At 48.4% G+C, this 26,693-nt stretch overlaps 1 protein-coding gene across 2 annotated transcripts in view; it reads right to left on the reverse strand.

Moving 5' to 3' along the window:
* Positions 1–26,693, reverse strand: part of LOC112259653 (WD repeat-containing protein 47-like) — a 35,213-nt gene that overhangs the window by 4,789 nt on the left and 3,731 nt on the right. For both annotated transcript variants that reach the window (XM_042329010.1, XM_042329011.1), the window contains exons 5-16: positions 24,913–25,044; positions 19,943–20,119; positions 19,271–19,773; positions 18,763–18,871; positions 12,514–12,707; positions 9,466–9,735; positions 6,797–6,866; positions 3,707–3,867; positions 3,358–3,530; positions 2,970–3,140; positions 692–823; positions 402–620 (exon numbers count right to left, since the gene is read on the reverse strand). In XM_042329010.1, the coding sequence (XP_042184944.1) occupies positions 402–620; positions 692–823; positions 2,970–3,140; positions 3,358–3,530; positions 3,707–3,867; positions 6,797–6,866; positions 9,466–9,735; positions 12,514–12,707; positions 18,763–18,871; positions 19,271–19,773; positions 19,943–20,119; positions 24,913–25,044 (2,311 nt within the window). The remainder of the gene's footprint in view (positions 1–401; positions 621–691; positions 824–2,969; positions 3,141–3,357; positions 3,531–3,706; positions 3,868–6,796; positions 6,867–9,465; positions 9,736–12,513; positions 12,708–18,762; positions 18,872–19,270; positions 19,774–19,942; positions 20,120–24,912; positions 25,045–26,693) is intronic.

Consider the following 26,693-nt stretch of genomic DNA (forward strand, 5'->3'; position numbering starts at 1 on the left):
GAGTGGCCCAGCCAGAGCCTGGACTTGAACCCGATCGAACATCTCTGGAGAGACCTGAAACCAGCTGTGCAGCAACACTCCCCATCCAACCTGACAGAGCTTGAGAAGAGTTATGTCAAGCTTGTAGTGTCATACCAAAGAAGACTCAAGGCTGTAATAGCTGCCAAAGGTGCTTCAACAAAGTACTGAGTAAATGGTCTGAATACTTATGTAAATGAGATATTTCTGTTTTTTTTTGTTGCTTTGTCATTGTGTAGCTTGGTGATAGAACCCCCCCCTCCCCCGATTTAATCCATTTTAGAATAAGGCAGTGACGTACCAGAATGAGGAAAAAGTGTGTTTCGAACTGTGCATAGAAAATAGAATCCATTTCAGACGTAGCCACTAGAGGTCTTCCTTACCTTGCAGGTTGCTGATCATGACCTTGGTGTCGTAGGAACCAGTGAGCAGGTAGTGTGCCCCGGGGGAGAACCTAACGGAGCGCACATCACTGGAGTGGGGCCGGTATGTCTGCACCATGCGTCCCCCTCTGATGTCATAAAGCATACAGCCGCTGTCCTCCTGGCCCGTCGCTAGGAGACGACCACTAGGGTCCACCGCTACCGAGGCAACAGGACTGCCTGAGAGGACGAGAGAGACACATGTAAGCGAGTCAAAGAAACGTGTGTGTGTGTGAGGTAGCAGTACTCACCTGATCCATGAAAGGCAGTGCCCACCACTCTAACGCAGCTCGGTACTCTCAGGTCCCAGAACCTCACAGTCTTGTCCTGAGAGCCTGACGCTATCATCCACCCTCCCCACGTATACAGAGACAGGATATGACCTGAGGATGAAGACACAGATCATCAGTCTCAAATCAAATCAAATTTTATTTGTCACATACACATGGTTAGCAGATGTTAATGCGAGTGTAGCGAAATGCTTGTGCTTCTAGTTCCGACAATGCAGTAATAACGAACAAGTAATCTAACTAACAATTCAAAAAAAACTACTGTCTTATACACAGTGTAAGGGGATAAAGAATATGTACATAAGGATATATGAATGAGTGATGGTACAGAGCAGCATAGGCAAGATACAGTAGCTGATATCGAGTACAGTATATACATATGAGATGAGTATGTAAACCAAGTGGCATAGTTAAAGTGGTTAGTGATACATGTATTACATAAGGATGCAGTCGATGATATAGAGTACAGTATCTACGTATGCATATGAGATGAATAATGTAGGGTAAGTAACATTATATAAGGTAGCATTGTTTAAAGTGGCTAGTGATATATTTACATCATTTCCCATCAATTCCCATTATTAAAGTGGCTGGAGTAGAGTCAGTGTCATTGACAGTGTGTTGGCAGTAGCCACTCAATGTTAGTGGTGGCTGTTTAACAGTCTGATGGCCTTGAGATAGAAGCTGTTTTTCAGTCTCTCGGTCCCAGCTTTGATGCACCTGTACTGACCTCGCCTTCTGGATGACAGCGGGGTGAACAGGCAGTGGCTCGGGTGGTTGATGTCCTTGATGATCTTTATGGCCTTCCTGTAGCATCGGGTGGTGTAGGTGTCCTGGAGGGCAGGTAGTTTGCCCCCGGTGATGCGTTGTGCAGACCTCACTACCCTCTGGAGAGCCTTACGGTTGAGGGCGGTGCAGTTGCCATACCAGGCGGTGATACAGCCCGCCAGGATGCTCTCGATTGTGCATCTGTAGAAGTTTGTGAGTGCTTTTGGTGACAAGCCGAATTTCTTCAGCCTCCTGAGGTTGAAGAGGCGCTGCTGCGCCTTCCTCACGATGCTGTCTGTGTGAGTGGACCAATTCAGTTTGTCTGTGATGTGTATGCCGAGGAACTTAAAACTTGCTACCCTCTCCACTACTGTTCCATCGATGTGGATGGGGGTGTTCCCTCTGCTGTTTCCTGAAGTCCACAATCATCTCCTTAGTTTTGTTGACGTTGAGTGTGAGGTTATTTTCCTGACACCACACTCAGAGGGCCCTCACCTCCTCCCTGTAGGCCGTCTCGTCGTTGTTGGTAATCAAGCCTACCACTGTTGTGTCGTCCGCAAACTTGATGATTGAGTTGGAGGCGTGCATGGCCACGCAGTCGTGGGTGAACAGGGAGTACAGGAGAGGGCTCAGAACGCACCCTTGTGGGGCCCCAGTGTTGAGGATCAGCGGGGAGGAGATGTTGTTGCCTACCCTCACCACCTGGGGGCGGCCCGTCAGGAAGTCCAGAACCCAGTTGCACAGGGCGGGGTCGAGACCCAGGGTCTCGAGCTTGATGACGAGCTTGGAGGGTACTATGGTGTTGAATGCCGAGCTGTAGTCGATGAACAGCATTCTCACATAGGTATTCCTCTTGTCCAGATGGGTTAGGGCAGTGTGCAGTGTGGTTGAGATTGCATCGTCTGTGGACCTATTTGGGCGGTAAGCAAATTGGAGTGGGTCTAGGGTGTCAGGTAGGGTGGAGGTGATATGGTCCTTGACTAGTCTCTCAAAGCACTTCATGATGACGGATGTGAGTGCTACGGGGCGGTAGTCGTTTAGCTCAGTTACCTTAGCTTTCTTGGGAACAGGAACAATGGTGGCCCTCTTGAAGCATGTGGGAACAGCAGACTGGTATAGGGATTGATTGAATATGTCCGTAAACACACCGGCCAGCTGGTCTGCACATGCTCTGAGGGCGCGGCTGGGGATGCCGTCTGGGCCTGCAGCCTTGCGAGGGTTAACACGTTTAAATGTCTTACTCACTTCGGCTGCAGTGAAGGAGAGACCGCATGTTTTCGTTGCAGGCCGTGTCAGTGGCACTGGATTGTCCTCAAAGCGGGCAAAAAAGTTATTTAGTCTGCCTGGGAGCAAGACACGTCGCTCTCTCGTGGAGGCCTTTAATTTCCATATAGGAAATATGATATGATTAAGTAAGTAGTACATGAGTGTGTGTAAATGAGTACTGTGGAGGAAATGAGTGTGTGTGTACCTGTGTGTCCACTGAGAGCGTGTAAGCCCTGTCCTCTCTGACAGTCAGTGGTGTAGATGTTACAGTCTCCAGCTCCGGCGCTGATCAGAATGGCGCCTCCACTTTCTGGTCCCTCCATGAACGCCAGGTCTCTGATGGTACCGTCGTGCATACTGAACTCCAGGTCTGGACCTGAGAGAGGGACAGAAACAGAGAGTGGGAGTAAGACGAAAACAAACTAAGAGTTTGAAGAGAAAATAAGACAACTGCAAGTTTCTTTGTCAGTTGTACATTGGATTTTACTCAATAGTCAGTCACTTCAGGAGATGAATTGAATGGAATTGATCCTAATCTGTGTATAGAGTGTATGTAAGATGGAATAGCCTCCCAACCCTTGTATTGAGTTTACCTGTGGCGTTGCAGGTCTCTGAGCTAAAGGGCAGGACTTTGACATATTTGTCGTTGGAGCCAGTGGCTAGCAGCTGTCCACAGTGACTCCAGGCCACACAGTAGATAGAACCCTTATGGTGCTTATTCCTCTTAAAACGAACCTCCGGCTGCTTGGTCATACCTGATACCCCACTGAGAGTGAGAGAGTCAGAGAGTCAGAGAGTGAGAGAGAGAGAGAGCTAAATCGTAGTCTCTTAACAGCAGAATAGCTCAAAGTAGTTGAACAGTAGATAAATCATTTCAGGAATGATTAGGCTGTGTGTCTGTCCCTCACTGTGTGTGTGTGTGTGTGTGTGTGTGTATATTACCTGGTGTCCAGTGGTGCGTTTGGATAGGCACACACGCGTAGCGTCTTAGAGTTGGAGCCCACGGCGTATAGCGCTCCCGTGGGGTGGAAGGCTACAGCGCGCACTGCCTGAGTGTCTTCCAGGGTATTCACAGCTACAAACAGGGGCTTGGCCTTGTCCCCCTGCAACACACAAAATGAACATCAGAGACCAGAATTAAAATAGCCCTCTATCCTCAGGTACCGAGCTAGTAGAAAATATGCCAAAGTAGCCCGCCAGCAGACTTAAGAACACTTAGGTCTCAGTCTCTCACAAACATAGGCCAGCCCACAAACACAGATACAGTCCCCCTCATTAAGCTACACAAATTAACCCATAATGGCAAAGCAAAAAATGCTTAAGACATTTTTGCTGAATTATAAAAAATAAACTGAAATATGAAATACTGAAACATTTACATAAGTATTCAGACCCTTTACTCAGTACTTTTTTGAAGCACCTTTTGGCAGCGATTACAGCCTTGAGTCTTCATGGCTATGACGCCATAAGCTTGGCACACCTGTATTTGGAGAGTTTCTCCCATTCTTCTCTGCAGATCCTATCAAGCTCTGTCAGGTCGGATGGGGAGCATCACTGCACAGCTATTTTCAGGTCTCTCCAGAGATGTTCGATCGGGTTCAAGTCCGGGCTCTGGCTGAGCCACTCAAGGACATTCAGAGACTTGTCCCGAAGCCACTCCTATGTTGTCTTGGCTGTTTGCATAGGGTTGTTGTCCTGTTAGGTTAACATTCGCCCCCAGTCTGAGGTCCTGAGCACTCTGGAGCAGGTTTTCATCAAGGATCCCTGTACTTTGCTCCGTTCATCTTTTCCTCGATCCTGACTAGTCTCCCAGTCCCTGCTGCTGAAAAACATCCCCACAGTATGATGCTGCCACCACCATGCGTCACTGTAGGGATGGTGCCAGGTTTCCTCCAGACGTGACGCTTGGCATTCAGGCCAAAGACTTCAATCTTGGTTTCATCAGACCAGAGAATGTTTCTCATGGTCAGAGTCTTAAGGTGCCTTTTGGCAAACTCCAAGCAGCTGTCATGTGCCTTTTACTGAGGAGTGGCTTCTATCTGGCCACTCTACCATAAAGGCCTGCAGAGATGGTTGTCCTTCTGGAAGGTTCTCCCATCTCCACAGAGGAATTCTAGAGCTCGGTCAGTGTGACCATCTGGTTCTTGGTCACCTTCCAGACCAAGGCCCTTCTCCCCTGATTGCTCAGGTGGTTCCAAACGTCTTCCATTTAAGAATGATGGGGACCTTCAATGCTGCAGAAATGTTTTGGTATCCTTCCCCAGATCTGTGCCTGGACACAATCCAGTCTCGGGGCTCTACGGGCAATTCCTTCAACCTCATGACTTGGTTTTTGCTCTGACATGCACTGTTAACTGTGGGACCTTATATAGATAGGTGCCTTTCTAAATCATGTCCAATCAATTTCATTTACTACAGGTGGACTCCAAGTTGCAGAAAAATCAAGGATGATCAATGGTAACAGGATGCACCTGAGCTCAGTTTTGAGTCTCATAGCAAAGCGTCTGAATACTTATGTAAATAAGGTATGTTTTTTGATTTTGATAAATTTGCAAAGATTTCTAAACCTGTTTTCGCTTTGTTATTATGGGGTATTGTTTGTAGAATGCTGAGGAAATAGTTTTATTTAATCCATTTTAGAATAAGGCTGTAATGTAACTGATAGGAATTTTATGAATAAACAATATCTACATTTAAATAGAACTATAACTAATTAAACTCTACCCTGTTTTATTATATCTGATTAATAATATTAATTCATAAGGGATTATGTAGCATGAACAAGGAGTAATTAAACATAAAACACCATTCCAACTAGATTGGGGAGGAAATGGGTTGTGTGTTTTAAGTAAGCAAAAAGGATCATTAACCTATGTTTGAACTGACTCAAATTTAACTGGGGCGTTTAGATAAGACAGCGAGAGCCTCCCTAGGTTTTCCGTTATCTGGAACTGTCTGCTAAATAGTGATAGATAATGGTGAGACTTCAGAAGATAATCTTGATATATCGTGTGTGTCTGGAGTGTGCGCTAGTGGGTTGGAATAAACTTTTGAACCTGCTTTGTCTTGGTCGAGAAGAGGAGATTCATTCTATAACCAATGACGTCATATTTTGTATATAAACTGTTGTACATGGTTCCATGGGAGCGCGCTCCGAGAATAAATACTATTATCTAATTTTAATAAGACTGGTCTCGTCAATTTTATGCAAATAAGGATCTTACAAATCTTTAGAAACAGAGTGATTTCAAATTGAATTGGTTAATGAACACACATAGGAATTATGAAATTCTCGTAACAGTAACCTCAAACGGATATTCGATGTCTGTATTTTTTTTTTTACCCATCTACCAATAGGTGCCCTTCCTTGTGAAGCATTGGAAACCCTCCCTGGTCTTTGTGGTTGAATCTGTGTTTGAAATGCACTGCTCAACTGAGGGACCTTACAGATAATTATATGTGGGGGGTACAGCGATGAGGTAGTCATTTAAAAATCATGTTGATCAAATTGTTACTCCTGAATTTATTTAGGCTTGCCATAACAAAGGGGTTGAATACTTAGACTCAAGACAATTAAGCTTGTCATTTGTAATCAATTTATGAAAAAAATCTAAAAACATAATTCCACTGACTTTTTGGGGTATTGTGTGTAAGCCAGTGAACCAAAACAATCTACATTTAATCGATTTAAAATTCAGGCTGTAACAACCAAACGTGGAAAAAGTCCAGGGGTGTGAATACTTTCTGAAGGCACTGTAATTACCAGTATAATCTGTGTTGATCTTCTATGCCTTATGCTATTCATGATTCTGAAATAGAGCCAACAGCCTTTATCACTGCTGATTTTAACTGGAATCTAATGGATTAAATCTCCACTCCTCACAGGGTATAATCCAGGGTTACTGTGCATGACATCATAGTGGATACAGGATTCCCCCCCCACCCTATCCCATCCCAGAGAGAGATTCATGTCCTGCTAAGCCTACAGTGGGAGTGTAGACAGAGACTGTATGTGAGAGAAAGAGAACCTACCTCTTTACTCCGGGTGAGGGCTCCTGGCGAGTCATCTAATCCAGAGGTCTGTCCAGCTACTTTCTCGGGACTAGAACACACACAGATATAGCATGAGTACATTGCTCTGTGCATACACTGTACCAGGGTTTCCGTGAGCAGGCAGGCTGATAAGTGTAGAACTTGTTGCCGGCCATTACAAAATAATGTTTTCATTCAATACCGGTGGATGTGCTCCAAATTCAAAGGCAAATATACTTCATAGGATAATAAATCAGTGGGAGGCAGGTAACCGAAAGGTTGCTGGATTGAGTCCCTGATCTGTCGTTCTGCCCCTGAACAAGGCAGTTAACCACTGTTTTCTGGTAGGCCGTCATTGGAGAACAATACAAATGTTTAAATCCTGAAGCTGCTGGGACAGTGTAGGCGTGTGTTTCTTTTGTTACTCACTTTAAAAGACACAAGGTCCTCATAAGAGACTTCAGCTAAGTGTCCCTCGACCGGGCAAACTTTACGAAGATTGTGTAGATTATCACCAGTTCCAGTGTTCCCGCAGAGAGGGGATTCTTTCTCCAAAAACAGAGTAAAGATGGCCTCAAGATGGCCACCTTCTTGAAGACAAAGTAATGAGGCTGATGTGCATCAAGCTGCTCCAAGGAGTTGGACAAGTTTAACTTTCCAACAGCAGCAGGCCAGTCCACTGCACACCCAACTAAGTTAGGCATATTATTGTGTTGGTCAGGCCTGTCCTAGCACGTCTGCTGCCACCCCTCTGTCATGTATAGTACAACGACTGGAATGGATTGATAGACTAGAGTAATGATGTGGACCATGTGCATTTCAGTTGAGTTTATTCAGTAACACTTAAACTAAACATCGTTGACAACTATTCACATCAGTTAAAATGTTGCAATCACTATGCAGCCAACTGTCTATAGTAGGAAACAGAGTAGTTATCAATAAGCCACGTATATCACATGACGTGAGTCACGACCCCAAGATAATAAATTATGTTTATAATTGGACCTATCATCCAGTAGAACTGTAAAGAGATATCATTTGGTCTCTGGATACAAGCACTTTCATAAATGCAAGGCGTGGGCCTCGTTTCACTGGAGCGTTGTAAAATAAGATTTCTATCAATGAACCAGCCTTAATGAATTTATTTACTTATTCAACATCAGGTTGATAATTGTTTTATTTTGTGGCCTCTTTCCCCTGCTGTGGTGCTGAATGGCAGTGGGAGTGGGGCAGACCGGCCCTGGTGTTCCTCCAACACCTCTCCCCAGTTGTTATTTATTAGGCCTCTTTCTCCTGCTGTGGTGCTGAATGGCAGTGGGAGTGGGGCAGACCGGCCCTGGTGTTCCTCCAACACCTCTCCCCAGTTGTTATTTATTAGGCCTCTTTCCCCTGCTGTGGTGCTGAATGGCAGTGGGAGTGGGGCAGACCGGCCCTGGTGTTCCTCCAACACCTCTCCCCAGTTGTTATTTATTAGGCCTCTTTCCCCTGCTGTGGTGCTGAATGGCAGTGGGAGTGGGGCAGACCTCCCTTTTGTTTGAAAACAGCTGTGCCCAGTTGTTATTTATTAATTTTCCCCTGTTCATGCAAATGGCAGCCTGGGATGGGACTGGTGTTCAAATGATATGCAATAGTACATATTGTGTTTAATTAATGGGAAGGCGACTTGTCCTTCTCCCCAGGCTATTTTTCTTCATGATATTCAGGATGAAGATACAACAGGCAGTGCTATCTCCCCAGTTTTCAATAAAACCTCTTTCCCCTGCTGTGGTATGAATGGCAACAGACCGGCCCTATTTCCTACAACACCTCTCCCCAGTTGCCAATTTATATTCTGTTTCAGATGAATTCAATATAATAATTTTATTTGAAAACAGCTGTGATTGAGTTTTACAGTGGGTGGACTCGGTAAACGTTGTGTTCTTGTTATTTATTAATTAAAATGGGGTGTAATGGAACAGCGTTATAGGAGCCAAATGATATGCATTTCTCAAATGTCTGTTTAATAAAAATCTTGTCCTTCTAGGCTGTGTTTCTTCATGATATTCAGGATGAAGATACCAGTGCCAAATGTTCCTTTCAATAAAACCCTGCCATGTACACAAACAAAAACACATGTAGACACACTTTATATTCTGTTCATAATATAATAATACCCATAACAATAATAATAATGTGATTGAGTTTACAGTGGGTGGACCCACAGACACACCCCACCCATATGCATTTCTCAAATGTCTGGTAAATAAACACTTGCCCACCCACAGACACAAATGTTCCATAATACAAACCCTGCCCACAGACACAAAGAACCCACAGACACACTCACCATATAGACACCCCACCCACAGACACACCCCACCCACAGACACCCCCACCCACACTCGACACACACCCCACCCACAGACACACTCGCCATATAGACACCCCACCCACAGACACACTCACCATATAGACACCCCACCCACAGACACACTCGCCACAGACCCCCACCCACAGACACACTCGCCATATAGACACCCCCACCCAGACACACCCCACCCACAGACACCCCACCCACAGACACACCCCACCCACAGACACACCCCACCCACAGACACACTCGCCATATAGACACCCCACCCACAGACACACTCCACCGCCCCACCCACAGACACACACACGTATCTCACCTCTGGGAGACCACGGGGGATTCATTAGGTGGGGGCACCTCCCGTCCCCCTGCAGTGCGTTGTGGGGTGCTGCTGACCACCCCTCCTCCCTGAGGGCGGCCCTGCTCGGGGGTCAGGGTCACAGTGGGGTCAGGGGTCAGGCCTGCGGGGTCACCGTTGTTGTTGTTCTCGGGGGTGGGGCCCGTGCCGTTACACTGCTGGGACAGAGACTGGACCTCCTCCCCTAGACTCTCCATCCCTAAATTCAACTCCTCCAGCTTCTGAATAGACCTGGGTAGACAGAACACACTGGGTAACACACACAGGTGTAATCTCTGCTGGTCTTGTGCCATGTCTCTTTACTAATGTAATTCATGTAAATGTCACTCTCTGATGTCAGCATAGTTAGATAATGAGTCTGGCTCCAGTCACACAGGCAGAGAGCATAGTTAGATAATGACAGTCTGGCTCCAGACACACAGGCAGAGAGCATAGTTAGATAATGACAGTCTGGCTCCAGACACACAGACAGAGAGCATAGTTAGATAATGACAGTCTGGCTCCAGACACACAGACAGAGAGCATAGTTAGATAATGACAGTCTGGCTCCAGACACACAGACAGAGAGCATAGTTAGATAATGAGTCTGGCTCCAGACACACAGACAGAGAGCATAGTTAGATAATGACAGTCTGGCTCCAGACACACAGACAGAGAGCATAGTTAGATAATGACAGTCTGGCTCCAGACACACAGACAGAGAGCATAGTTAGATAATGAGTCTGGCTCCAGTCACACAGGCAGAGAGCATAGTTAGATAATGACAGTCTGGCTCCAGACACACAGACAGAGAGCATAGTTAGATAATGACAGTCTGGCTCCAGACACACAGACAGAGAGCATAGTTAGATAATGACAGTCTGGCTCCAGACACACAGACAGAGAGCATAGTTAGATAATGACAGTCTGGCTCCAGACACACAGACAGAGAGCATAGTTAGATAATGACAGTCTGGCTCCAGACACACAGACAGAGAGCATAGTTAGATAATGACAGTCTGGCTCCAGACACACACAGGAGCATAGTTGGTCTGGCTCCAGACACACAGACAGTACTAAAGACAGTCTTCAGAAAGAACAGAGGGCATTAGTGGTAATATAGTCTGGCTGACACACAGACAGAGTAGTTAGATTTGAAGTCTGGTCCAGACAGACAGAGAGCATAGTTAGATAATGAGTCTGGCTCCAGTCACACAGGCAGAGAGCATAGTTAGATAATGACAGTCTGGCTCCAGACACACAGACAGAGAGCATAGTTAGATAATGACAGTCTGGTCCAGACACACAGACAGAGGCATAGTTATATAATGACAGTCTGGCTCCAGACACACAGACAGGATGTTAGATAATGACAGTCTGGCTGGACACACAGACAGGGCATAGTTGGATAATGACAGTCTGGCTCCAGACACACAGTGGAGCATAGTCTAATGACAGTCTGGTGGACACACAGACAGAGGCATAGTTAGATAATGACAGTCTGGCTCCAGACACACAGACAGAGATGTCTAATGACAGTCTGGCTAGACACACAGACAGGATGTCTAATGGTCTGGCTGGACACACAGACAGAGAGCACAGTTAGATAATGATTGTTTGGTTCCAGGCACCACAGGAGCAGCTGGTGCTCAGGGTACTAAAGACACTTCATAAAGAACAGGGGAGCATTAGTGGTAATATATGTGTGTGTGTGTAGTTTGGTTTGGGGAAGGTGGTCTCAGAGGGGTGTTGTTGCGGGTGGTTGTCTATGGGTAGGTGGATGTCTATGGGTAGGTGGTTGTCTATGGGTAGGTGGATGTCTATGGGTAGGTGGATGTCTATGGGTAGGTGGATGTCTATGGGTGGTTGTCTATGGGTAGGTGGATGTCTATGGGGTGTGTAATGATGGGGTGTGTAATGATGGGGTGTGTAATGGAACTCAGTACGGAGCCCCAGATGGGGCAGGGTGTGCCTGGGAGCTGGGCTGGGGAAGGTGGGGTGAAGGAAGCCACAAGCACACCCCCCCCCCCCAGCCCACTCCCAGGCACACCCTGCCCCATCTGGGGCTCCGTACTAAGTTCCATTATACGCACCCCATAGACAACCACCCATAGAGAACCACCTACCCATAGAGAACCACCCGCAACAACACCCCTGAGACCACCTTCCCCGCACACACAATCCAACCTCCCCTTTCAGACCCTGTTAGTGGAAGAACACGACAGTCTCTCTCTAAGCAGCAGGAAACATGTTGTGGAACAGGACAATACAACAGTCCAACGGGGGACCATCCTCCAGGCTGGACTCTCATTAACAGTGTGTTTTTACCATAGATATAGAACCTTAGAAAGGGGCTCTATGACATCAGCCACAGGAAATAGAATCTGTCTACTGATACTGTATATAGTCTTATATAGAGATGACATCATAGGGTCAGGCCATACTCTCCCTTCTAGACTGTGGTGTGCATCAGTTGGACAAAGAGCTTTTGATCCCTCCCCTCCCTCCATCCCTCCCTCCATCCCTCCCCCTCCAACCCTCCCCCTGTATTATTTAGAAGGGCAGGGCATAATGACATCATTAGAATTCTTTGGGGCCTTTCTTAGTTCTTTCCTTTCTGTTCTTCTAAGTAGACTCAAAATGTCCCCATATGTTTTAAATCATGCTGAACGCAGCCTGTCCTGAATGTTTAGATATAAGGTCAGTGTCTCTCCATGAGTTGTACAGGGAAGGCTGCACCGTCTAAGTCTGACAAGGGTCGTTTTTGTTTTTTTTCCAAAGAGTGAGGAGTGCTTGATTTAAACGAAATGTTCAACAACAGAGAAACCCTTATTCTATCCATTAGGTGCAGGAAGAACTAGTACATTACATAATGTAACATCTGAGGTCTGTAGCAGAGGGAACAGTCCAAGACAAGGAGAGTCAAAATGGAAATCAACTCATCAAAACATTACCAAGCAGAACTGTGGTGGGTGAATGAATACCTGACCTACTAGGGAACTGAAGTCCTGTGCTGTGTGTATGTCTAACCTGTTGAGGAACTTCTCAGTGAGGCTGTGCTGCATGGCGTCTGTCCCGGGGGCTGGCTGGTCACTGTGTTGTACCCCTCCCTCCAGCAGCATCTGCTGGTAGAGTTGTCTCTGCTGCTGCTTCTGTTCCAGGTGCTGCTGGACCCTCAAACGCTGGCGGTAGAACTCTTCAAACTTCTCTGTCGAGTCACGCAACTAAGATGGTAAAACAACAAACCAAATTCTGAACTGTTGGAAGTACAGCCAACTTCTTACGTAGTGCCATTCACATTCAAAGGCAGAAGTGACGCCACACCCCTTCAGAGAGAGGAAAAGGATGTCTTAACTTCCTCTACTCTACCCTCTGCTTTCAGATGGGCATTAACTTAACACGTCGACCGGGGGCCAGGCTAGCAGCACAACCAAGAGGAGGGAGAGAGGTGGGGGGCTAGCAGCACAACCAAGAGGAGGGAGAGAGGTGGGGGGCTAGCAGCACAACCAAGAGGAGGGAGAGAGGTGGGGGGCTAGCAGCACAACCAAGAGGAGGGAGAGAGGTGGGGGGCTAGCAGCACAACCAAGAGGAGGGAGAGAGGTGGGGGGCTAGCAGCACAACCAAGAGGAGGGAGAGAGGTGGGGGGCTAGCAGCACAACCAAGAGGAGGGAGAGAGGTGGGGGGGCTAGCAGCACAACCAAGAGGAGGGAGAGAGGTGGGGTAGCAGCACAACCAAGAGGAGGGAGAGAGGTGGGGGGGGCTAGCAGCACAACCAAGAGGAGGGAGAGAGGTGGGGGCTAGCAGCACAACCAAGAGGAGGGAGAGAGGTGGGGGCTAGCAGCACAACCAAGAGGAGGGAGAGAGGTGGGGGGGGGGCTAGCAGCACAACCAAGAGGAGGGAGAGAGGTGGGGGGCTAGCAGCACAACCAAGAGGAGGGAGAGAGGTGGGGGGTAGCAGCACAACCAAGAGGAGGGAGAGAGGTGGGGGGGCTAGCAGCACAACCAAGAGGAGGGAGAGAGGTGGGGGGCTAGCAGCACAACCAAGAGGAGGGAGAGAGGTGGGGGCTAGCAGCACAACCAAGAGGAGGGAGAGAGGTGGGGGGCTAGCAGCACAACCAAGAGGAGGGAGAGAGGTGGGGGGCTAGCAGCACAACCAAGAGGAGGGAGAGAGGTGGGGGGCTAGCAGCACAACCAAGAGGAGGGAGAGAGGTGGGGGGCTAGCAGCACAACCAAGAGGAGGGAGAGGTGGGGGGGGGGCTAGCAGCACAACCAAGAGGAGGGAGAGAGGTGAGGGGGCTAGCAGCACAACCAAGAGGAGGGAGAGAGGTGGGGGGCTAGCAGCACAACCAAGAGGAGGGAGAGAGGTGGGGGGCTAGCAGCACAACCAAGAGGAGGGAGAGAGGTGGGGGGCTAGCAGCACAACCAAGAGGAGGGAGAGAGGTGGGGGGCTAGCAGCACAACCAAGAGGAGGGAGAGAGGTGGGGGGCTAGCAGCACAACCAAGAGGAGGGAGAGAGGTGGGGGCTAGCAGCACAACCAAGAGGAGGGAGAGAGGTGGGGGGCTAGCAGCACAACCAAGAGGAGGGAGAGAGGTGGGGGGCTAGCAGCACAACCAAGAGGAGGGAGAGAGGTGGGGGGCTAGCAGCACAACCAAGAGGAGGGAGAGAGGTGGGGGGCTAGCAGCACAACCAAGAGGAGGGAGAGAGGTGGGGGGGCTAGCAGCACAACCAAGAGGAGGGAGAGAGGTGGGGGGCTAGCAGCACAACCAAGAGGAGGGAGAGAGGTGGGGGGCTAGCAGCACAACCAAGAGGAGGGAGAGAGGTGGGGGGCTAGCAGCACAACCAAGAGGAGGGAGAGAGGTGGGGGGCTAGCAGCACAACCAAGAGGAGGGAGAGAGGTGGGGGGCTAGCAGCACAACCAAGAGGAGGGAGAGAGGTGGGGGGGCTAGCAGCACAACCAAGAGGAGGGAGAGAGGTGGGGGCTAGCAGCACAACCAAGAGGAGGGAGAGAGGTGGGGGGCTAGCAGCACAACCAAGAGGAGGGAGAGAGGTGGGGGGCTAGCAGCACAACCAAGAGGAGGGAGAGAGGCGGGGGGGCTAGCAGCACAACCAAGAGGAGGGGAGAGGTGGGGGGTAGAGACAGAGAGAGGCGGGGGGGGGGTAGAGACAGAGAGAGGCGGGGGGGGTATAGACAGAGAGAGGCGGGGGGGGTAGAGACAGAGAGAGGCGGGGGAGAGTGTAGAGACAGAGAGAGGGGGGGGTGTAGAGACAGAGAGAGGCGGGGGGTATAGAGACAGAGAGAGGCGGGGGTGTAATAGACAGAGAGAGGTGGGGGGTAATAGACAGGGGGGGGGGGTAGAGACAGAGAGAGGCGGGGGGTAGAGACAGAGAGAGGCGGGGGGGGGGTAGAGACAGAGAGAGGCGGGGGGTAATAGGGGGGTGGGGGTAATAGAGACAGAGAGGTGGGGGGGGTAGAGACAGAGAGAGGCGGGGGGGGGGGGGGGTATAGACAGAGAGAGGTGGGGGGTAATAGGGGGGGGGGGGTATAGACAGAGAGAGACAGAGAGAGGTGGGGGTAATAGACAGGGGGGAGTAATAGACAGAGAGAGGCAGGGGGTAATAGACAGAGAGAGGTGGGGGGTAATAGACAGAGAGAGGTAGATAGACAGAGAGAGGTGGGGGGTAATAGACAGAGGGGGGGGTAATAGACAGAGAGGCGGGGGGTAATAGACAGAGAGAGGCGGGGGTGGGGGGTAATAGACAGAGAGAGCGGGGGGTAATAAACAGAGAGAGAGGTGGGGGGTAATAGACAGGGTGGGGGTAATAGACAGAGAGAGAGGGGGGTAATAGACAGGGGGTGGGGGGTAATAGACAGAGAGAGGTGGGGGGTAGAGACAGAGAGAGGCGGGGGGTAATAGACAGAGAGAGGTGGGGGGGGTAATAGACGAGGGGGGGGGGGGTAGAGACAGAGAGAGGCGGGGGGGTAGAGACAGAGAGAGGTGGGGGGTAATAGAGACAGAGAGAGGCGGGGGGGTAGAGACAGAGAGAGGTGGGGGGACAGAGAGAGGTAATAGACAGAGAGAGGTGGGGGGTGGGGGTAATAGACAGAGAGAGGCGGGGGGACAGAGGGTGTAGAGACAGAGAGGTGGGGGGGACAGAGAGGTATAGACAGAGAGAGGTGGGGGGTAATAGACAGAGGGGTATAGACAGAGAGAGGTGGGGGGGTATAGACAGAGAGAGGTGGGGGGGGGGGTAATAGACAGAGAGGGTGGGGGGTAATAGACAGAGAGAGGGGGGGGTAATAGACAGAGAGAGAGTGGGGGGTAATAGTGGGGGTAATAGACAGAGAGAGGTGGGGGTAATAGACAGAGAGAGGTGGGGGGGGGGGTATAGACAGAGAGAGGTGGGGGTATAGACAGAGAGAGGTGGGGGGTAATAGACAGAGAGAGGTGGGGGTATAGACAGAGAGAGGTGGGGGTAATAGACAGAGAGAGGTGGGGGGTAATAGACAGAGAGAGGTGGGGGGGTAATAGACAGAGAGGTGGTGGGGGGGTGGGGGGTAATAGACAGAGAGGTGGTGGGGGTAATAGACAGAGAGGTGGGGGACAGAGAGAGGTGGGGGGTAATAGACAGAGAGAGGTGGGGGACAGAGAGGTGTAATAATAGACAGAGAGAGGGGGGGGGTAATAGACAGAGGGTAATAGACAGAGAGAGGTGGGGGGGGTAATAGACAGAGAGAGGTGGGGGGGTAATAGACAGAGAGGGTGGGGGGGGTGGGGGGTAATAGACAGAGAGGTGGGGGGGTAATAGACAGAGAGAGGGGGGGGGTAATAGACAGAGAGAGGTGGGGGACAGAGAGGTAATAGACAGAGAGAGGGGGGGGTAATAGGGGTAATAGACAGAGAGAGGGGGGGTAATAGACAGGGTGGGGGGGGGTAATAGACAGAGAGAGGTGGGGGGGTAATAGACAGAGAAAGGTGGGGGGGGGTAATAGACAGAGAGAGGGGGGGGGTAATAGACAGAGAGAGGGGGGGGCAATAGACAGAGAGAGGACAGAGAGAGGTGGGGGTAATAGACAGAGAGTGGGGGGGCAATAGACAGAGAGAGGGGGGGACAGAGAGAGGTGGGGGGGTAATAGACAGAGAGAGGCGGGGGGTAATAGACAGAGAGAGGGGGGGGTGACAGGGGGTAATAGACAGAGAGGTGGGGGACAGAGAGAGGTAATAGACAGAGAGGTGGGGGGGGTAATAGACAGAGAGAGGTGGGGGGGGTAATAGACAGAGAAAGGTGGGGGGGGGACAGAGGTAATAGACAGAGAGAGGGGGGGGACAGAGAGGTAATAGACAGAGAGGTGGGGGTAATAGACAGAGAGGGTGGGGGGTAATAGACAGAGAGAGGTGGAGGGTAATAGACAGAGAGGTGGGGGGTGGGGGGTATAGACAGAGAGAGGTGGGGGTATAGACAGAGAGAGGTGGGGGGGGTATAGACAGAGAGAGGTGGGGGGTAATAGACAGAGAGAGGTGGGGGGTATAGACAGAGAGAGACAGTGGGGGGTAATAGACAGAGAGAGGTGGGGGTAATAGACAGAGAGACAGAGAGAGGTGGGGGGACAGAGAGAGGTGGGGGTAATAGACAGAAAGAGGTGGGGGTAATAGACAGAGAGAGGTGGGGGGTGGGGGGTAATAGACAGAGAGAGGTGGGGGTAATAGACAGAGAGAGGTGGGGGACAGAGAGAGGTAATAGACAGAGAGAGGTGGGGGGTAATAGACAGAGAGTGGGGGGTAATAGACAGAGAGAGGTGGGGGGTAATAGACAGAGAGAGGTGGGGGGGGCAATAGACAGAGAGAGGTGGGGGGTAATAGACAGAGAGAGGTGGGAGGGTGGGGGGTAATAGACAGAGAGAGGTGGGAGGTAATAGACAGAGAGGTGGGGGGGTAATAGACAGAGAGGTAATAGACAGAGAGAGGTGGGGGGTAATAGACAAAGAGAGAGGGGGGGGGGGGGGGAATAGACAGAGAGAGGTGGGGGGTAATAGACAGAGAGAGGTGGGGGGTAATAGACAGAGAGAGGTGGGGGGTATAGACAGAGAGAGGTGGGGGGTAATAGACAGAGAGCAATTTGGAATAAATAAGTAATTCATGTGCACTGCCATCACTCACCCTTTTTGATGCAGGGACCATAGCCAGTGTGAAATCCAAAACGATCTATCTCATATATATTACACACACTGAACTGTGGCAGAGGGAGCCATAAAGCTGGGTCTCATCTGAAGGTGAAATCTCAGTCTAATGTCCCACTCTGCTACTGGTCTGTTTATCAGTCTAATGTCCCACTCTGCTACTGGTCTGTTTATCAGTCTAATGTCCCACTCTGCTACTGGTCTGTTTATCAGTCTAATGTCCCACCCTGCTACTGGTCTGTTTATCAGTCTAATGTCCCACTCTGCTACTGGTCTGTTTATCAGTCTAATGTCCCACTCTGCTACTGGTCTGTTTATCAGTCTAATGTCCCACTCTGCTACTGGTCTGTTTATCAGTCTAATGTCCCACTCTGCTACTGGTCTGTTTATCAGTCTAATGTCCCACTCTGCTACTGGTCTGTTTATCAGTCTAATGTCCCACTCTGCTACTGGTCTGTTTATCAGTCTAATGTCCCACTCTGCTACTGGTCTGTTTATCAGTCTAATGTCCCACTCTGCTACTGGTCTGTTTATCAGTCTAATGTCCCACTCTGCTACTGGTCTGTTTATCAGTCTAATGTCCCACCCTGCTACTGGTCTGTTTATCAGTCTAATGTCCCACTCTGCTACTGGTCTGTTTATCAGTCTAAGCAGAGTTTACACTCACAGTCTGGCTATAGGCTAGACAGGACAGCTTTGGCAGGGCAGAGCAGAGAACAGTCTGCTCTCCTCTAAGGCTAGGCCATAATTAGAGGGATGTCAGGCAACTAGTGTCCTTTGGGCTGTACTGTTCTGTAAGACAGAGTGAAAGAGAGAGGGATGAGGAAAGAGAATAGGGCAGGCGGCAGATCTTGGGTGTAACCCAGGCTCTGTAAGCCACAGACGGTCAATGACTCAGTGAGTCTCTCAGACAGATTCATCTCAGGCCTATATTTAGAGTGAGGGACGCCACCATCTTTGAAAGTAACTCTCTCCACAACACCAATCATCACACATCAGTAGGGAAGATGACTCTGTAGGGTTTGTCTGAACCGGTTCAAAAGGCCAAAATGTGTATATTTAGCAAAAGAGACATGGTAAATCCTCCTCATCAGGTGTTTACCTCGTTCCTCTCTGCAGAGCCTGGTGACGGGGCGTCCTCTCCAGGGGCGGAGTCGGGGCGCAGGGTGCCTGAACTCATCATCTTATCCACGGGCGTGTCCGTCCTGGAGCTACAGAGACAGACCCAGAGAGACCACATTAATGGACTACGTAATGTGCATGTTACTGCATTAACGACTGCTGTAATGTCCAGACACTCCTCAGATAATCACTATTGTCACTCTGCTACTCCTTAATAAGTGGGTGTTGATTGAGCATCACTGAGCGTCTTCTTCAACAGTCGTTGAAGGTAGAGGCTCTCTAGTGCTTCCTACTACAGAGCTTAGTCCTCCGTCTACTTCAGGCTGAATCCAACAGGTGAAATCATGTCAATGCTTAGCCTATCCTAGACGATGCTCGGCCATTCTTCTACAGGAAAACTATAATGACTTGTCATGCCCGTACTACATAAGAAAAATATGTTTTGGAAAAAGTGCAACATAAATCTAAAGTATCCTCATCTTTCGCACCTCTCAGGAGACTCCTCAAAGATGCTGTGGCAGTCATAGCTGTCCAGCATCAGACTCCTGCTCAGACTCTGACCCCCCGTGTGGAAGTTAGCGAAGGAATGAGACATGGGGGACATCCCCTTCCTCCCTGCCGTGTCCCCCCCTGGGCCCCTCTTCTCCTGGCCAGACAGCCCATATGACAGGCCATCCAGGGCCGGGTTCAGAGACCGAGACATGTAGGTGTCTGCGGACTGGGGGCGGCGGAGGGGCGAGGAGGGGTAGGGGGATAGTTTGCTGATGAGAGGGGTGAGGAGGTCTGCGTAGCTGGCCTTGGCAGGCTTGGCCAGGCGGTCCACATGGATCTGAAGCAACTTCTGCTCGAAGGCACAGGAAAAGACACTGTGGGACAGGTTCTGCATCCAGGACAGTAAGGACAGGTCCAGGTCGTCACAGCCGTTCCCACACAGCATGTCCACCCCTAGGAGCACCTCGCCCTCCGTGATCTCCTCGCCTGTCGCCTTGCTCTGGAGACAGAGGCACACAATATATTAGTTAGTCAATCAATCAATCATTAAACTAACTAAATCAACCAATCCATTCATTCATCCTATTCACCAAGCATGAATATCATATATGATCTAAAATGCATGTCATTTGTACAATGCTGTTAACAGAACACTTGGATCCCCCCACCTGACAGAACTCTACGCAGCACTCATACAGAACTCCTTTAATGAGGAGCTGGAAGAGGCGGTTCCCTGAGGCAGTGAACCCCGCCTCACTCAGCTTCCTGTCTGCAGGGATGAACTCTGCCACCATGGTGCACGCCTCCTCAAAACAGTGCACCCGTGCCGTGCTGGGGTTCCAGTCCTGGAGGTGAAACATTTATACAATTCATACAATTCATACTTTAGTCATTTAGATAAAACCCCACCCATGACACCAGGGTCGTCTCATAATAATATATTTGGAGACAGTTATATATTTGGAGACAGTTGGAAAACTTCCACATTGAAAAAATAAGATCTAGCTATAGATGAATAATAAAACATGCTATTGAGTTATGGATAAATAGTATGAACATACAGTACCAGTAAAAAGATTGGATACCCCTACTCATACAAGGGTTACTTTATTTTTACTATTTTCTACATTGTATAATAGTGAAGACATCAAAACTATGAAATAACCATCATGATGTAGTCACCTGGAATGCATTTCAATTAACAGGTGTGCTTTGCTAAAAGTTCATTTGTGGAATTTCTTTCCTTAATGCATTTGAGCCAATCAATCAGATGTGTTGTGACAAGGTAGAGGTAGTATACAAAAGACAGTTCTATTTGGTAAAAGACCAAGTCCATATTATGTCAAGAACAGCTCAAATAAGCAAAGAGAAACGACAGTCAATCATCCAAGTGCAGTCGCAAAAACCATCAAGCGCTATGATGAAACTGGCTTTCATGAGGACCACCACAGGAAAGGAAGACACACTGCTAAAGATAAGTTCATTAGAGTTAACTGCACCTCAGATTGTAGTGCAAATAAATGCTTCAGAGTTCAAGTAAGACACATCTCAACATCAACTGTTCAGAGGAGACTGCGTGAATCAGGCCTTCATGGTCGAATTGCTGCAAAGAAACCACTACTAAAGGACACCAATAAGAAGAGACTTGCTTGGGCCAAGAAACACGAGCAATAGACATTAGACTGGTGGAAATCTTTATTTTGGTCTGATGAGTACAAATTTGAGATTTTTGGTTCCATGTCTTTGTGAGACACTGTAAGTGAACGGCTGATCTACGTGTGGTTCACATCATGAAGCATGGAGGAGGTGGTGTGATAGTGCTTTGCTGGTGACACTGTCAGTGAATGGCTGATCTACGTGTGGTTCACATCATGAAGCATGGAGGTGGTGGTGTGATGGTGCTTTGCTGGTGACACTGTCTGTGATTTATTTAGAATTCAAGGCACACTTAACCAGCATGGCTACCACAGCATTCTGCAGCGATACGCCATTCCATCTGGTTTGCGCTTAGAGGAAGAATCATTTGTTAATTAACAGGACAATGACCTAACACACCTTCAGGCTGTTTAAAGAGCATTTTGACTGAGAAGGAGAGTGATGTAGTGCTGCATCAGATGACCTGGCCTCCACAATCACCTGACCTCAACCCAATTGAGATGGTTTGGGATGAGTTGGACCACAGAGTGAAGGAAAAGCAGCCAACAAGTGCTCATGTAAGCGGTGGTGCGCGCTAATAGCGTTTCAATCGGTGACGTCACTCGCTTTGAGACCTTGAAGTAGTGGTTCCCCTTGCTCTGCAAGGGCCGAGGCTTTTGTGGAGCGATGGGTAACGATGCTTCGTGGCTGTCAGTTGTTGATGTGTGCAGAGGGTCCCTGGTTTGAGCCCGGCGAGGGGATTGACTAAAATTTTGAACTCAGCATGTGGAAACTCCTTCAAGACTGTTGGAAAAGCATTCCTCATGAAGCTGGTTGAGAGAATCCTAAGAGTGTGCAAAGCTGTCATCAAGTCAAAGGGTGGCAGACACATCGATGGCTCTGAACGAACTTTATTTAACTCTCTGCAAACTGGAAACGATTTATCCGGAGGCTGCATTCACTGTAGCTGGGGATTTTAACAAGGCTAATCTGAAAACAAGACTCCCTAAATTTTATCAGCATATCGATTGCGCAACCAGGGGTGGAGAGACCTTGGATCATTGTTACTCTAACTTCCGCGACGCATATAAGGCCCTGCCCCGCCCCCCTTTCGGAAAAGCTGACCACGACTCCATTTTGTTGATCCCTGCCTACAGACAGAAACTAAAACAAGAGGCTCCCACGCTGAGGTCTGTTCAACGCTGGTCTGACCAAGCTGACTCCACACTCCAAGACTGCTTCCATCACGTGGACTGGGAGATGTTTCGTATTGCGTCAGACAACAACATTGACGAATACGCTGATTCGGTGTGCGAGTTCATTAGAACGTGCGTTGAAGATGTCGTTCCCATAGCAACAATTAAAACATTCCCTAACCAGAAACCGTGGATTGATGGCAGCATTCGTGTGAAACTGAAAGCGCGAACCACTGCTTTTAATCAGGGCAGCTATTCCCTCCGCAAGGCTATTAAACAAGCTAAGCGTCAGTACAGAGACAAAGTAGAATCTCAATTCAACGGCTCAGACACAAGAGGCATGTGGCAGGGTCTACAGTCAATCACGGACTACAGGAAGAAATCCAGCCCAGTCACGGACCAGGATGTCTTGCTCCCAGGCAGACTAAATAACTTTTTTGCCCGCTTTGAGGACAATACAGTGCCACTGACACGGCCTGCAATGAAAACATGGGGTCTCTCCTTCACTGCAGCCGAGGTGAGTAAGACATTTAAACGTGTTAACCCTCGCAAGGCTGCAGGCCCAGACGGCATCCCCAGCCGCGCCCTCAGAGCATGCGCAGACCAGCTGGCCGGTGTGTTTACGGACATATTCAATCAATCCCTATACCAGTCTGCTGTTCCCACATGCTTCAAGAGGGCCACCATTGTTCCTGTTCCCAAGAAAGCTAAGGTAACTGAGCTAAACGACTACCGCCCCGTAGCACTCACATCCGTCATCATGAAGTGCTTTGAGAGACTAGTCAAGGACCATATCACCTCCACCCTACCTGACACCCTAGACCCACTCCAATTTGCTTACCGCCCAAATAGGTCCACAGACGATGCAATCTCAACCACACTGCACACTGCCCTAACCCATCTGGACAAGAGGAATACCTATGTGAGAATGCTGTTCATCGACTACAGCTCGGCATTCAACACCATAGTACCCTCCAAGCTCGTCATCAAGCTCGAGACCCTGGGTCTCGACCCCGCCCTGTGCAACTGGGTACTGGACTTCCTGACAGGCCGCCCCCAGGTGGTGAGGGTAGGCAACAACATCTCCTCCCCGCTGATCCTCAACACTGGGGCCCCACAAGGGTGCGTTCTGAGCCCTCTCCTGTACTCCCTGTTCACCCACGACTGCGTGGCCACGCACGCCTCCAACTCAATCATCAAGTTTGCGGACGACACAACAGTGGTAGGCTTGATTACCAACAACGACGAGACGGCCTACAGGGAGGAGGTGAGGGCCCTCGGAGTGTGGTGTCAGGAAAATAACCTCACACTCAACGTCAACAAAACTAAGGAGATGATTGTGGACTTCAGGAAACAGCAGAGGGAACACCCCCTATCCACATCGATGGAACAGTAGTGGAGAGGGTAGCAAGTTTTAAGTTCCTCGGCATACACATCACAGACAAACTGAATTGGTCCACTCACACAGACAACATCGTGAAGAAGGCGCAGCAGCGCCTCTTCAACCTCAGGAGGCTGAAGAAATTCGGCTTGTCACCAAAAGCACTCACAAACTTCTACAGATGCACAATCGAGAGCATCCTGGCGGGCTGTATCACCGCCTGGTATGGCAACTGCTCCGCCCTCAACCGTAAGGCTCTCCAGAGGGTAGTGAGGTCTGCACAACGCATCACCGGGGGCAAACTACCTGCCCTCCAGGACACCTACACCACCCGATGTTACAGGAAGGCCATAAAGATCATCAAGGACATCAACCGCCCGAGCCACTGCCTGTTCACCCCGCTATCATCCAGAAGGCGAGGTCAGTGCAGGTGCATCAAAGCTGGGACCGAGAGACTGAAAAACAGCTTCTATCTCAAGGCCATCAGACTGTTAAACAGCCACCACTAACATTGAGTGGCTGCTGCCAACACACTGACACTGACTCAACTCCAGCCACTTTAATAATGGGAATTGATGGGAAATGATGTAAATATATCACTAGCCACTTTAAACAATGCTACCTTATATAATGTTTACATACCCTACATTATTCATCTCATATGCATACGTATATACTGTACTCTATATCATCGACTGCATCCTTATGTAATACATGTATCACTAGCCACTTTAACTATGCCACTTTGTTTACATACTCATCTCATATGTATATACTGTACTCGATATCAGCTACTGTATCTTGCCTATGCTGCTCTGTACCATCACTCATTCATATATCCTTATGTACATATTCTTTATCCCCTTACACTGTGTATAAGACAGTAGTTTTGGAATTGTTAGTTAGATTACTTGTTGGTTATTACTGCATTGTCGGAACTAGAAGCACAAGCATTTCGCTACACTCGCATTAACATCTGCTAACCATGTGTATGTGACAAATAAAATTTGATTTGATTTGGCTACTTTGAAGAATCTAAAATATATTTTGATTTGTTCAGCACTTTTTGGGTTACTACATGACTCCATATGTGATATTTCATAGTTCCTTCTACAATGTAGAAAATGGTAAAAAAATGAAAGAAAAACCCTTGAATGAGCAGGTGTATCCAAACTTTTGACTGGTACTGTATGTTTATTATTAATCTATAGCTATATCATAAGCGCTCACACATACTTAGAACAATGTAATACTGCCCTTTGATACCTGCTTTAAGTAAACCATTACCCACATTTCTTCAAAGTAAATATTATCATCAATCACAGTGCTAGAATAAAATTATTATTATATATATGCATTATTATTATTTGAAATGAACAGATACCATTCATAAGATCAGATGCCATAACTATAAAACGTGTCATGCCTTGAACTCAGCGTGGTTGGTGAGACGAGGCAGAGTGAGGAGCAGACATAGCTTGCTGTAGTCATCTTTAGATGGACAGAACTCCTCCAGGGCATGAAGACACTTCACCGACTCCTGCATGGTGAACTCCAACTGAGAGAGAAGAGAGAGTTTAGATTTTGAGCCACCTCACATTGACTCATGTTTCCCTCACATGTAGCAGTGTAGAGTGTTCACACACACAAAAAAAGGCCTTTTATGCATATTTATTCATTTCTAGAGGCAATGTGGCATCCCTCAAGACTCAACATTCCCTCAGAGACAGACAAAAGGGGGGGATGAAACATAAGGGTTTTGAACTTCCAAACCCAGAATGTCTGTAGATCCTGTAGAAGAGTAGCTGCTTGTTATCGGTTTCTGAGACCTAGATTATAACTGCCAAGGTAGAAGGGCCCAGATTGCTATCATGTCCAAGGAAAAGAATGGCAGCGTTGCTTTGAACTGCTTCGAATAAATGTGTAAAAGAGATTTTCAGGAGAAACAAATGTAGACCGAACACAAACGCATTGAAACTCACGTGTCACACACACTAACTCATGCTGGGCAAAAGATCAGAATTGGGCTGCCTGTGTGAACGCAACCTTGTACACAAACACAGGAGGAGCCCACACTAATCCAGTCAGGAGACACAAGCTGGTTTCAGATCTGCATTCTCTGTGACTAAGCTAATATAGGACAATGAGTAGAGAAAGCGCAGAGATTGTGTGTTTACTAGGAACAAAAAAAAGAGGCAGTGACAGATGGAGAAAGAAAGGAGGGCTGTTTCGTGATTTGTGGCAAATTTGTTTGCTCATTCAGAGGGAGACAGAGGAGACAGGTAAACAAAGACAGGAAGATGGAATATGTAATGCCAGAGACAGACAACTAGAACAAGGTCCGGCAAGGAAGGAAGAGGGCGAGAGAGGGAGGCGGAGACCCTATTCGTACTACACCCTGTACATAGCTGAAGTAAAACCCTGTACATAGCTGAAGTAAAACCCTGTACATAGCTGAAGTAAAACCCTGTACATAGCTGATGTAAAACCCTGTACATAGCTGATGTAAAACCCTGTACATAGCTGATGTAAAACCCTGTACATAGCTGATGTAAAACCCTGTACATAGCTGATGTAAAACCCTGTACATAGCTGATGTAAAACCCTGTACATAGCTGATGTAAAACCCTGTACATAGCTGATGTAAAACCCTGTACATAGCTGATGTAAAACCCTGTACATAGCTGATGTAAAACCCTGTACATAGCTGATGTAAAACCCTGTACATAGCTGATGTAAAACCCTGTACATAGCTGATGTAAAACCCTGTACATAGCTGATGTAAAACCCTGTACATAGCTGATGTAAAACCCTATACATAGCTGATGTAAAACCCTGTACATAGCTGATGTAAAACCCTATACATAGCTGATGTAAAACCCTGTACATAGCTGATGTAAAACCCTGTACATAGCTGATGTAAAACCCTGTACATAGCTGTTGTAAAACCCTGTACATAGCTGACGTAAAACCCTGTACATAGCTGACGTAAAACCCTGTACATAGCTGAAGTAAAACCCTGTACATAGCTGACGTGAAACCCTGTACATAGCTGACGTAAAACCCTGTACATAGCTGACGTAAAACCCTGTACATAGCTGACGTAAAACCCTGTACATAGCTGATGTAAAACCCTGTACATAGCTGATGTAAAACCCTGTACATAGCTGATGTAAAACCCTGTACATAGCTGACGTAAAACCCTGT

Source organism: Oncorhynchus tshawytscha, linkage group LG10 (genome assembly GCF_018296145.1).
Source record: "Oncorhynchus tshawytscha isolate Ot180627B linkage group LG10, Otsh_v2.0, whole genome shotgun sequence".
NCBI lineage: Eukaryota > Metazoa > Chordata > Actinopteri > Salmoniformes > Salmonidae > Oncorhynchus > Oncorhynchus tshawytscha.